Here is a 13,582-nt window from a genome sequence, read left to right as displayed (position 1 = left end):
TGATTATTTTAAGATTTGCAACTTACTAGAGTTACCATTAAATATGTTTCCCTGAAAGGCTATGATTCTCCTCTTCTTCTGTATTATTCAACAGACTGAGCACCAATTACTAATTACTAATTCCATTTCTGCAGAAAATCACATTTTCTCTTTTCCTGATAATTACTTTGAAACACTCTGAAAATACCCTTCTCTAAATTTATATCTATTGTTGATAAACAGAAAAAAAATTCTTCTGGGGAAAAGCAAACCCACGTCTCAATGTGTGGTTGAAATCTGACACTTCTTGGGCTGTGGTTTCGGTGAGTGGAGAGGGCGAGGAGATAGAAAGCTGGGTGTCAGTGCCTACTCTCTCCTCTGAGATTCAAAGCCCTCAGAGCTGCTGAGGTACCAGCCCAGGATTCCCTTAAAGAAGAGGAAGGTAAGGCAGCATCAAGATTTCAAAAGATTAGTTATTTGCATGTTTTCATCCATTATTGCATATTTGCTGCATCTATTTAAACATTAGGAAAGAAATCACTGAGGACTCCAGGGGTCATCTGATAGACATGAACGTGTTAATGGGCTGATTATAACTGATTATATGTGTGTGTTGTACAGAATTCTTTGCACTGAAAGTTGAGTAATTCAATAGTGATCATCGTCAGTAGTTCAGCAGCTTTTGGTGAACATGAACATCCTTGAAGTCCTGGGCCTCCTGCATCTGCTGGCTGTTCCTGCTTTTACTGTGAGTCTTATTTTAGCATTGTTAACATCATTTTAGCATTGTTAACATCATTGCACATCCATGTCAGTTCACCAACAAAGTAGTTTAGTACTTTTTGGGTTTCCTGCTACATTTCAGACTCAATATCTACTGTATAACCACTAGAAATAAATGTGCTGTTTATTGCTGTATTCTTCTGAATTACACCACAATACTTCTAGTTTTCTATCGTCAAACCAGTCTATGAATACTTGTGTTTACATTTTATTCTGAGCTGCAGCATCTTTTCTCAGTTTTTTTCCCAGTGAGCAGAAGGTACATAGACTCAGCTTGTCAGCATGTTTGCCTTTGTTTTGCAGCCAATGTGGTCGCTAAAAAAAAGCTAATTTTGTGGAAACAGACTGTTTGGACACTGAACGTTGCTTCCGAGTGTTGTGCTTATATCAAGCTTGTGGTGCACTGTGCCATCAACACAAATGTAGATGAAGTGCTTTTTTGAGCCGGTACTTGAATGAGGCACTTGAGCTCCTCACCAGCACTTTTCTGCCAAGAGAAAACACTAAGTAGACACTACAAAAATGCAATATATGCTCTGCAAAGCTTTTCACTGTAAATTAATTAAATTCATTCAGTGACAATTTCACAAACAACGTAGTGTTTTCTTTTCTAAAGAGAAAAAAAAGAGCGACAGGCAAGGTACTGACTCACTGGTCACACAAGGCAAATCAAAGCCCCCCTGCTGAGATCAACGAGATAAATGTCAAAATAATCTTTTTTGAAGGCATTTTAAAAATTCCTATTGGGTGAGCTCACTTGTGAATTTTTAGATCCCATAATTGATTGTCAAATTAGCAAAATGCTTAAGTATTCACAGTAGGATTTACAGAAAAATCCTGTAATGCATGCATCCTAAACTGCAAGGAACTTTGTGCATGACAATGAAAGCAGGATCATATTTAAAGTTTTATAGTGTCCCTACTAATGTTCCAGAGGAGAAGCTGTTCAAACGTGACGGAGTTTTGGTTTTATGTTACACAACAAAAAGGGGTTGGTTGGTTTGTGGCTACAAGTTCCAGCTTCTTCAAGCTTCCAACGTCTCTTGTATGCCGTTACTGCTTCTTAGTGGTTGGTGATGATGGTATGGTTTCGCGCATAACAGGACTTTGTGTTCCAGAGGGAATATTTTGCATTTTACAATTGCCTTTCTTTCTTTTACATTTGATTTTGTTTTCTTTAGCTGACACGGCCTGTTAATGACTACTGGGGAGAGTTTGGGGCCTATGGGCCCTGCAGCCGTACCTGTGGCACAGGAGTGGCCATGAGAACTAGGAAGTGTATTACTTCAAGGTAGGACATTACATATAGACATATATATATGTATCTAAAACATAATATTATCTACTATCAGTGGTTGGCACTGGTGATTTGATCTCCCATCTATAATATGGCATAATATGTAATAGTTTTAAATCACATGGTATAAATATCATATAATTTGCATTATTCATCTGACACTCTAGTTAATCTACAAGTGATAATCCTCATATTTTTCCAAAGCATTAATTTTATATGAATTCTAAACTCGCCTGCAGGACAGATGGAGGATACAACTGTGTAGGATCCTCCAAGTCTTTCCGCACCTGTAACACACACGTTAGTATCCTTAATCCTTTTTATAATCACGTGCACACAGCAATGATGTGTCATATATTGAATAGACATGACATTACATTTTCTGTTTTGGTAGACATGCCCTGTTGGATCAAAGGATTTTCGAGAGGAGCAGTGCTCTGAATTTGATAGAATCGATTTTCAAGGAAAACGTCACGTGTGGGTGCCATACTACGGAGGTATGCGATCTGTTTGAGATTCTTCACCACATCACCTGAATCAAGGGGAAATTTCAAAGTTTACCAAGTTACTAATTGAATAAGTTGCATTTGAATTATAAACTGAAGCAGAGAATGACAGTGAGGGTGTCCGCTCTTTCTGATCTTAAGAGTTTTGTACTGCACATGAGCCTATATGTGAAACCCTGCCACGATATATGGTGCTGTAATTGCAAACATGACTCAGTAAAATCCACTGTGTGCAGAGAGCATCTGACTAAGTTTTGTGATATTCTAGCATCCAACCCATGTGAGCTGAACTGTGTACCAAGGGGACAAAATTTCTTCTACCGACACAGACCTGCAGTGGTTGATGGGACTCCATGCTATGTGGGACGCACTGATATCTGCGTGGATGGTATCTGCAGGGTGAGACTGGATTTTAAGAATTAGAACTGTGTGATTAGTGTGCCTTAATATTTTATTTAGGAAATTATAGCTATAATTCACACAGTAAATTGACCACACTTACTGATTTTCTTTACATTAAATTTACACACTAATGCATGTGTGTGTGAAAATTGATTTGTCACATTAGTTTTTTTACTGATACTCTTTGAATATCTGGAGATAAAACACTCAAAGTTAGTCTTGTTGCATATCAATTAAACAACTACTGTTTTGTATCTTTTTTGCCTTATGAATGAGTTTTGAGGAATCCTTTATTTTCCAAACATCTAAAGCAGAAGACACTGCATAAATCCTAAATAACAACATGTGTGATCCTCTTGGTTGGAGTTGTTTAAGACTCTCATGATACATTGTTTTCTAGATTAAATCCCACACACTGTTATTTTGTAGTTCCTGTGCAAAGATTTGATTTAAGGTGTTTTCACTATTAAATCACATACATTTCTATCGTTTGTCCCTTTACAGCTATTAACACACGGAGAGTTTATGGGCTTGGATAATGATACAAACTCTGTTCACTCCACCACTCCTGTTGCTGTTGCCCCTCATCCAAGAGAGACATTCACATACATCTACAGAACTGGTGTCTATGGCGAGTGCTCTGCTACCTGCAGTGGAGGCATGCAGTATCGCAGTGTGGATTGTATGGTTCAGGACCCATCAAACCCTCACGTGGTGGACGAGTCTTACTGCATTGCCCAGCGTCTGCAGAGGCCAGCGAGTCAGCAAGCCTGCAACACGCATTCCTGTGCTGCAGAGTACAGTGTCTCCAGCTTCAGTGTGGTTTGTATCTTTGAGCACAGAACTTTTATATTTGAAGTAGCATGCAGTTTTCAACAGAATGAAGACAAAGTTACACTATTACTTATGTTTTTTACTGCACAACACCATCAGCTAGCATGCAGCCCCGTCATCTCTAATCATTAAGATGTGGCATCCAAATTGATTTGGTGAAAACAAATGAATTAATACCTGCAATATCTTGCATTTGATTGTCAGTGTTCAGTAACTTGTGGGGATGGACAGCAGACAAGGGAGGTGGTCTGTGTGGGATCAAGTGGGGAACATCTGCCTGACCATGCCTGTAGAGGTCTGGCCCGGCCTCCTTCTGTGCAGGCCTGCCGCAGACCTGCCTGTCACACACACATAACCTGGCATGTGACAGAGTATGGACTTGTAAGTGAAGAGAAAATGTCACCTGAAGTGCAAAATCACTTTTTACTGTTGCAGTACATCCATAATACTATCCCCTTTTGTGTCTGCAGTGCTCTAGAAGCTGTGGTGGTGGGGTGAGGGAGAGGAGGGTTGGTTGTTTTGATACAGATCTTAACCCCTACCCTGAAGACCAGTGTGGATTATCTATCAAACCCACATCTGTGGAAACATGCAACCCCCAGCCCTGCCATAGAACACAAAGTGAGCCAAACTGGGGACCGTTTCTCTTTTGGTTTAATTATTATTTACTCTTTTTGAAATTATAACCCTCTTTCTCTATAGTGGTTCCAAGTGTTCAGGAGCCAGGACCAGACGGAAGCCCCATGAGGAGATTTGTGCCTCATGCTTCTGGAGAACATACATGTATGTACAGTACATTAAAAAAAGTTTGGTGGAAATGTTATTTACTTTTTTGTTTTCATGTTTGCATGCTTGAACATGCAATCGTTGCAATGTACAGCTGAAGAGACAGTAAAAATGTACAGAGAATGTGACAAATGAATGCGCAGCTACTTCCTGGTTCTTTTGTCTTAAAAATAATTTTTGAGTGAATGTATCTTTAGGCAATAAAGACAATGTATACAAAGTATATGTTGTAATTATTGCTGTCAAGACCATGACTGCACCACTTTTTCATTCCATTCGCATCCCTTATTCATAAACACAATGCCCATACAGTTTACTTAAGTTAAATCCATATTCTAACAAATATTTACAAAAATATCAAGCTTATAATCACAGCACATTTTTATGTTGATTTTCTTAAGATGAATATTAAATTCAGCTATGAAATTTCCCTTTGGGAATAAATTGAGTATTTATCTGTTTTATAGTAAATTGCCCTCAATTCAGTACTTTGACAGGACTACAACATGAGCAGAAATGATGATGTGTTTTCTTGCTTTAGCTTCAGGGTTAGACCCAAACAGCGTGCATGGCTCCTACCCCCGTGTGACGGTTCCTCCCTGTTCACAGTCAGTACACGGCTGTTGTCCTGATGGCCAAACTTCTGCAACTGGACCCAGGAACCAGGGCTGTACACCGGATGACTGCGTTCGCAGCAGGTAACATGCTTCCTAAATCCTTGAAACCAATGAATGACATAACATAAAATTAAATGAAAGTGTTTCTTAAAACATAATATCTCTCCTGCTAAGGTATGGCTGTTGTTTGGATGGAGTCACACCAGCTCGAGGATTTGGACGGGCTGGATGTCCTGATTACCAAACAGCTGGGGTAGGAATCTGATTTTCTTTGTTGGCCTAAGCTTTGAAAATATTGTTTTGCATTTTAATAGAAAGCCAGATTATAGATTTAAGCTTGCTCAGTTTGAAAGATGTGCATTTTCCTAGAATGGGAGAGTCTCGGATCATTTTCTAGTTGAGATTATCTTGTTTATGTTCCAGCAGTCTTGGACTGTTACAGTTGATAAAACTAAAAGGAAAACTGGGCCTTAGTTGCACAAATTGGCTTTGGGTGTGTGAGTGTGCGCCAGTGCGTGTGTGCATGTGTGTGTGTGTGTGAATAGATAGATTTACTATCCCCCTCTTTGTTCCACACAGCAGCTCTCATTGCCCCCCTACTCTCCTCTACTAGCGAAGTGTACTGCACATGAGGGGCTGCAAAGGGCACAAATAATTCAGTTCAGAATATTTGTAAATGTGTCCCTTGCATGGGAATTTTTTAGGACTTATTTAATTCCTGTGCAAAGATTTGTTTTAAGGTGTTTTCATGACTAAATGACACAAATTTCTATCATCTGTCCCTTTTAAGGTATCAATCCACAGAGAGTTTATGGGCACATATAATGATACAATATCTGTTTATTCCACTATTCCTGTTGCCCCTCTTCCAAAACAGACATTCACATACATCTACAGGACTGGTGTCTATGGCGAGTGCTCTGCTACCTGCAGTGGAGGCATGCAGTATCGCAGTGTGGATTGTATGGTTCAGGACCCATCAAACCCCCGTGTGGTGGACGAGTCTTACTGCATCGCCCAGAGTCTGCAGAGGCCAGCGAGTCAGCAAGCCTGCAACACGCATCCCTGTGCTGCAGAGTACAGCGTCTCCAGCTTCAGTGTGGTTTGTATCTTACAACAGGGAACTTTCATTTTTGAAGTAGCATGCAGTTTTCAACAGAATGAAGACAAAGTTACACTATTACTTATGTTTTATATAACTAAAGGTGTCATTTAAAGTGCCTAGAATTTAACAAAGGTATTGTAATCAGTGTACTCTTTTGATGTGATTTGAATGGGCACAAGCTCTTTTCAACAGCACAACACAACACCATCAGCTAGCATTCAGCTCCTTCATCTTTTATCAGTAAGATGTGGCATCCAAATTGATTTGGTGAAAACAAATGAATTAATACCTGAAATGTCTTGCTGCATTTGATTGTCAGTGTTCACTAACTTGTGGGGAAGGACAGCAGACAAGGGAGGTGGTCTGTGTGGGATCAAGTGGGGAACATCTGCCTGACCATGCCTGTAGAGGTCTGGCCCGGCCTCCTTCTGTGCAGGCCTGCCGCAGACCTGCCTGTCACACACACATAACCTGGCATGTGACAGAGTATGGACTTGTAAGTGAAGAGAAAATGTCACCTGAACTGCAAAATCACTTTTTACTGTTGCAGTACATCCATAATACTATCCCCTTCTGTGTCTGCAGTGCTCTAGAAGCTGTGGTGGTGGGGTGAGGGAGAGGAGGGTTGGTTGTTTTGATACAGATCTTAACCCCTACCCTGAAGACCAGTGTGGATTATCTATCAAACCCACATCTGTGGAAACATGCAACCCCCAGCCCTGCCATAGAACACAAAGTGAGCCAAACTGGTGACCATTTCTCTTTTGGTTTAATTATTATTTACTCTTTTTGAAATTATAACCCTTTTTCTCTATAGTGGTTCCAAGTGTTCAGGAGCCAGGACCAGACGGGAGCCCCATGAGGAGATTTGTGCCTCATGCTTCAGGAGAATCTTCAGGTATGTAAAGTGCCTTGTTCTGTGCAGTGTTTTGTGGAAATGCTGCTAGCCTGCAATTATGAAACTTAAGCGTGCAATTATTCCATATGTATATTATGTGTAGCAAAAGCAGCATTAAAGGATGCACAAAGAATGTGAAAATTGATGTGTAGTTAGTGATTTTATTGTAGGTGTTGGCCAATTATTTTTTTATTGAATATCTCTGCAGGCAACAGAGAAAAGTACACTCAAACTATGTTATAATTGTTGCTGTCTAGACGTTGATTGCACTGCATTTTCATTCCTTTCTTGTTTTTCAGTGAAAAACTAAAAGCATTATTCTTTCTTTCTTTGTCTTGACTACAATATTACATAAAAATGACATATTCATGTTCTAAAATAAGTGCAGATTAACATAACTTCTACCAAAAGTATTCCTAAACCATGGTAAAAAAAAAGGGATAAACAAATTGCTCACAGTATTTTACGTGTGTATAACGTGTACAGCAGCAGTACTTTTGAGTTTATCTTGGTTTACTTGCTGTAGCTTCAAGGCCAGAATCACATGATCTCTACCCTCGTGTAACGGGTCCTCGCTGTGCACAGTCATTATTTGGGTGCTGTCCTGATGGCCATACCTCTGCAACTGGGCCCAGGAACCAGGGCTGCTCACAAGATGACTGTATTCACAGCAGGTAACAGTCTTCCTTGATCTCATCCTTTAAACCAAAAGACGACATTATTAAAACTGATGAATGGCTTAATGCCTGAATGGTTTCTCACACTCAAAACTGTCCTCAGGTATGGCTGTTGTTTGGATGGAGTGACGCCGGCTCAAGGAGCTGGAAGGACTGGATGTCCTGAGTATCAGACAACTGTGGTATGAAGCAAATCGGCTTTTCAACTTAATATACTGAACTAATTCAAGTTGTTAAATAGCATAAATAAATAACTGACTTTACAAGTTTAAAATGAACCACTTAAGAACATGCATCTCAGCCTATTTAAAAAGCTTTAACAATGTCCTTATGTGGTCCTGTAAAGGTTTAGGGAAGATGGAAAAAATAACTTCATGATGTCATGATTCCCTTATCTGCATTATTATCAATTTCATAATAATTTTTTGTTCAACCTGTTTCTTGCAAGTTAATTTACATTTTGTAAATTGTAAAAATTGTGAAGAAGAGATGACCCTATAATTGGCATCTCTTTCCCTGAGCAAAAGTACTGAAAATTGACTTGTCTTCTTTTTCTTTTCTTAAAACAGCAACACCCGTCACCCTCTGCAGATTCATTGACTGGTAACAAATGCTCCCAGCCTCGAGATGAGGGACCTTGTGATACCTGGATGGTGCGGTTCACCTATGACTCTGTCATGGGAAAATGTACAGAGTTCTGGTATGGAGGCTGCCATGGCAATGCCAATAACTTTATGTCCATGGAAGCATGCCAGAGAGAGTGTGGAGGTGCGAGGAGGGAGCCTGCATCTACACCTCGCAGGACGACCCCAGTGAGAGGGTCCCTCGGTGGCATGGCGAGAGCAAGGGCTCAGCGATCACGTCTTCAGCACAGGGCATAGCCGACAACCTGCTCCCTCCATGAAGCAAATCACTCAATACTTGCACACACATGCATAGATGGATAACAAATTTAAGGAACAACCTGTAGGCTTGACCCCTACAGGGAAGGAATTTATTACTATATATGCTATCCTGTAGAAGTTATTTTATTGGTATGGTTTGGGTCCCATCCTTCCCATCCTTGTAGGCCATAGGGCACGAAGGGGACCAAATAATTTGTTGAGTACAAGAGTCATGTAAATCATATGCACAAGTTTTAACTGTGACAACATCTCAACCCAGATTAGATTTAGATTTTAGACTAACCTGTTTGACAATCAGCTTAAGACATTAAATTAGGGAACATCTTTTGGACAAATGGTTTTACAACCTCTCAAGTGGAGCTTCACCAACTTCTGCAGTTCATGATTGAGCCCTGAAGCTGTTCCGATAGCATTGGAGGGCACATAAAGTGTTTTAGTAAGACTAAATCATTTTTGATAATTTTTTCTTTAATTTTACACCTGTCTGTTATGTGCAGTGTTGAGAAAATAATATGGACTTAAAACTAGCCATTTTGTGTTTTAAACAAACACCTGACTAACAGTTAGAATAATTTTGATTGCAAAGGATTGACATAGTTACAGCTCTTAGCTCTGATTCTTCCATTATTATCTTTTTTTTTAATGTCTTTGGGAGTCTTTGTGAAGCTCATTATATGAACTTGAACATTTTTCCTCATGGGTGAGAATTCTATCAAATACTGTCAGAGGGACTACCCCACTTCAATAAGAAATCCAGTAAATAAAGTTTCTGTTATCTGGTTACCTTGCAACTGTTATGTTGTCATTTATCTGTTTCTTTCAATGTTTTAATTGTGTAGTTTTATGTGACATGATTTTATCAAATTATTTTTTGTTTATTTGAAAAACATAGCGACAACAACTACTACAAGACATGATCTTACTGAATATATATATGGTCACCAATTTGACCCACATATCTTATTACATCTCAAAGACAAATATTGTTCTTTTATTCACAAATTTATTGTCATATTATTTTGCAAATTTGATTTTATGTACAAAACCTAGCCTGTTTCCTAACTATAGTTATCGACAACACAACATAACACCCTAACCCTAATCCTAACCGTTTTGACAGGATTTGAATAATTTACCAACGTGAGGTTTTACTTAAATGATTCGCCACTCCATCTGAAGTGAGAAATAAACATACTGTTTTTGTGGCGTATACATAAAAAAAAGTCGACGTATCCTTCTAAATTTTATTTTGAATCAAAACATTTATTTTGAAATCAAATATCTTTCCAACCGGAAAAGTGGCCACGTAATTTCCTCTTTGTATTTTTCTGGAGCCACTAAATTTGCACGGTGATTTGAGAAGTACAAACGAGCAATTTGTTTGAGTTTTGCAACCGCAGTAAATAAAGAGGATCCGCGGGGTGCAGAAATATGGTAGGTGTGCTTTGTTCAGAGTTTAAAAAGATAACCTCAGCCACACTAGCTCAGGGCAGTCTGTCATAGCTAAGCTAACAAGCGTAGGGGCTAACGTTTATTGCTGTTTTCCAAGATGTATTTTGTCCCATTTCTTCTGGTGCTGTATTATTTTGCTTTAATATTAACGTCTTGCTACATCACTTCTGTTTTTTAGGGGTTTATTTGTTTGAAGTCACGTCTGCTGACAGAATGCTTGTGATAAAATGCAATATTTGCATTTTATTAGCAAGTGACGTTAGTTTAAGTCCAGTGGTCTGCTAAATTACCAACGTTGTTCCAGCTTGATAACGACAGGGAAAAAGGTTTCCCGCTGTTCTTTATTTGAAAGAGACTGTCTCCTCGACAGCAAAACTCATGAAAATGCCTTGCTTTGCCAGAGAGTAAACTGCATTCTACTGTCTTAAATATTATTAATGTGTACTTTACAGTCACACACAATTTTGCTTGTCCAACCGACCAAGAGACCAGAGGGACGCACATATGCTGACTACGAGTCAGTGAATGAATGCATGGAAGGTAAGGTTTTTATCCATAAATCCCAAAAAAAACGCCAGGTTTTTTTGTCTCTATTATCTTTATTGTAAATTGAAGCGACAACGATATTGAGTGAAGACAACTTTGTTTTTGTCATCATGTTTCATCACCTTTTCTCTAATTTAAAGAGAACCATTTTTCTTTTAGGCCACTGTTCTCATCAACAGATTGAAGCTAACGAGGAAAAAAAAGTGCATCTCTTGAAGGAATCGGTTAAGTTAAATTGACGTGGTTTTGTTTGCTAACAACAGCAGTCACTGTCAGGTTGATGGGAAGTAGATTTAAAAAAAATTACATCAAGTTTTGTTGATGTTGTTGGTCTGAAACCATTAGAACTCAGTTGATCAATATGACACAGTGTGGCTCAGTCTGTGAGCTTTATGGAGATAGAACAAGACCTGTCTTCGAAAACGTAGAATAATAGTACATTGTTTATAAAAAAATTAGACTCAAATATTTTAGATTTTAAAAGAAAAATGTCTTAAAAACCACCTCTCAAAACCTGACTGTATTCCTGAAATCCTTGAAAGAAATTTTCCTTGTCTAATATGAAAGTTTATTTTTCAGTCCCTAAAGAAACTTAACATCTTTGTTAAGATGCAATTGATGGGTTAAACCTTACACTTTTATTGAAAAGTGTAAAAGGGAGCATCACCTCAAGACGGGTGGTCCGTCAGAGCCATTAAGATTAGTTAATCTTGTCAAAATAATGTCGAACATGGGGAAAAAACTCACTCGCAATCATCCACTGGTGCAGTTTAGAATCCAATATATTCAAGCAGCATATTTGTTTTTGTTTTTCACCCACTTAAGACTACATTGCATCAAAAATCTGTTGTTTATATCAGCTATATGGAAGTGTGTGCAGTAGGGGTGCGACGAGATCTCGTGCCACTGGTCGCGTTAAATATCTGTCTGGCGAGATTTGTGAGCTATCCAAACTTCTATTTGTGACCTGTGGGGGCAGTAATGAGCCTTTGCTACGTCTAGCCTACCAGAACCTAAAGAAGGAGAAGGAAAAGATGAAGAGGAGGAGAAAGAGAAGGAGGGGAAGCAGCAAGCAGCCAGAATGATGTTGGAAAATACCGGTATTACCATTGACGATGTCCCCGTCACTTTTAAATCGTTTGTTTGGCAGCATTTTGGGTACCCGGCGGAAATGATAAATGACAGTTGAGTGACTGATAAGACGGACAATATGCAAGCATTGTATGAAAATAATGCCGTACACCTAAGCAATTTAGTTTAAATTTGTGAAAGAAGAAGTTAATAAAAGCTCATGCTTACATCATGCATGTAAAGAGTTATGATAAATCATTTAAAAATGAATGTGCAAGTCGGTTAAATAAAAGTCTGTAGGTCCAGTCATACATTTTGTCATGGTAGTTTTCTTAAAATCTCATGTCGTTCTCGTGAGCTGAGTGTATCGTCACACCCCTGGTGTGCAGCCTACTCAGCAGGTTTCTACAAAGCACTTCCCTGATAGTTGTGGGAAACAAAACGGGCACATCAGATTACTTACTTACTAATGTTTAATTAATGTTTTGTTGATCTTTGTTGAACTTTTTGTACTTTTTATTTTGATGCTTGGACTTCAAAACAATTGTTTGATTGTTAGAGAAATTACCTTAGTTTCATTATTGTATTCCTTTTAGTAATCCTTTTCAATTCATCTTGCTTTCCCCTTTTGGGAAAAGTTCCTAATAAGATTATTACAGGCAATCTGCTTTCTTTTCAATCATCTGTAGAATTTGACCTGTTTTCTTTTAAATCAAAGTGCTCTGAATCGTTTTGTTCTCAGTAGATATACCTTTCACTTCTCTTCCAGGTGTTTGCAAAATGTATGAAGAGCATCTGAAGAGGATGAATCCCAACAGTCCCTCCATTACTTATGACATTAGTCAGTTGTTTGACTTCATTGACGACCTGGCAGATCTGAGCTGTCTTGTGTAAGTATGGATTTGACTGACAACCAGCCTTGCATTCTGTGTTGGATCACTTCCTCTAAAATTCATTTAACTTTTAATGCAGGTACAGAGCTGACACTCAAACATACCAACCATACAACAAAGACTGGATTAAGGAGAAGATATACGTCCTGCTGCGGCGTCAGGCTCAGCAAGCAGCAAAGTAAAGACATCTTTGATGTGTTGTCCTGCTACACAAACTGGAACGGAGTTGGTGCTGCTCTTCTAGATCTGTGTATTAGGACAACATTGTCAGTCTGACAAGGGAGGGGTTTCATATAATGGTATACATTTGTTATACTATACATTGTGAAAAGGGCAGATTTGTAAGGTAGGGTATGGGGAAAACATCTGGGGCTTTATACTGAAATAGCTTTTCAATTTCAGCGCTTGGCAGCTTTTCTTATTCTCATTCATCTGTTTCTAATTTGTTACATGGTTATGAGAATGGGGACTATGGCCGCAAGCACTAACTTTTTTGATCGTAAGAGAGCCCCTCTGGGGGAAAATGCCCCACAGTTTGGTTGCAACTTTTTTATTTGTGCAAATGCTGTGGGATTTTTTAATCTAGCCGGTTTACTTCAGGTTTGGAACAAGGTGGAGACTTGTGCTCCCATTTATCTAACACATCCCAGAAGGTCAAATTTCCACATTTCATCTGTTGTTGTTATTACCATATAGATTTAGTGTCATGATGTGAAATTCTGTTTTTTGTAAACCCATTGTTTTGTGTTGCATCTGATTTTTAACCCTGTTATCTTTGATTTAAACAAAATAAACTGTTGTTTTCTGACTGGCCTTTATTCTTGAAAATAC

The 13,582-nt window shown here is 38.8% G+C and overlaps 2 protein-coding genes across 2 annotated transcripts; both read left to right on the top strand.

The window, feature by feature from the left end:
- Window positions 1-325: 325 nt before the first annotated feature.
- On the top strand, window positions 326-9,572 carry paplnb (papilin b, proteoglycan-like sulfated glycoprotein). The gene is made up of 18 exons (XM_072362686.1): window positions 326-727; window positions 1,944-2,053; window positions 2,299-2,359; window positions 2,454-2,556; window positions 2,834-2,964; window positions 3,472-3,789; window positions 4,006-4,182; window positions 4,272-4,422; window positions 4,504-4,584; window positions 5,129-5,285; window positions 5,379-5,457; window positions 6,082-6,306; window positions 6,629-6,805; window positions 6,895-7,045; window positions 7,127-7,207; window positions 7,734-7,881; window positions 7,988-8,066; window positions 8,454-9,572. Exons 1-18 carry the CDS (start codon window positions 671-673, stop codon window positions 8,763-8,765), a joined length of 2,598 nt encoding a protein of 865 aa, XP_072218787.1. The 5' UTR covers window positions 326-670; the 3' UTR covers window positions 8,766-9,572.
- Window positions 9,573-10,087: 515 nt separating this feature from the next.
- Window positions 10,088-13,559, top strand: erh (ERH mRNA splicing and mitosis factor). Its single transcript, XM_072362646.1, has 4 exons — window positions 10,088-10,223; window positions 10,694-10,781; window positions 12,628-12,748; window positions 12,831-13,559. Exons 1-4 carry the CDS (start codon window positions 10,221-10,223, stop codon window positions 12,931-12,933), a joined length of 315 nt encoding a protein of 104 aa, XP_072218747.1. The 5' UTR covers window positions 10,088-10,220; the 3' UTR covers window positions 12,934-13,559.
- The last annotated feature ends 23 nt before the right edge of the window (window positions 13,560-13,582 follow it).

The sequence above is a fragment of the Leuresthes tenuis genome, unplaced genomic scaffold (genome assembly GCF_036924035.1).
Source record: "Leuresthes tenuis unplaced genomic scaffold, fLeuTen1.0.hap1 SCAF_13, whole genome shotgun sequence".
NCBI lineage: Eukaryota > Metazoa > Chordata > Actinopteri > Atheriniformes > Atherinopsidae > Leuresthes > Leuresthes tenuis.
Note: the sequence above shows the minus strand (reverse complement) of the source record. Positions and strands in the feature narration are given on the sequence as shown.

Coding starts and splice junctions, on each gene's coding strand:
- erh (XM_072362646.1), top strand. Junction 10,782..12,627: donor AGTGAATGAATGCATGGAAG/GTAAGGTTTTTA, acceptor CTTCTCTTCCAG/GTGTTTGCAAAATGTATGAA. Junction 12,749..12,830: donor GCAGATCTGAGCTGTCTTGT/GTAAGTATGGAT, acceptor CTTTTAATGCAG/GTACAGAGCTGACACTCAAA.
- paplnb (XM_072362686.1), top strand. CDS start 671: ATGAACATCCTTGAAGTCCTGGGCCTCCTGCATCTGCTGGCTGTTCCT. Junction 2,360..2,453: donor TCCGCACCTGTAACACACAC/GTTAGTATCCTT, acceptor CTGTTTTGGTAG/ACATGCCCTGTTGGATCAAA. Junction 5,458..6,081: donor CTGATTACCAAACAGCTGGG/GTAGGAATCTGA, acceptor CTTCCAAAACAG/ACATTCACATACATCTACAG.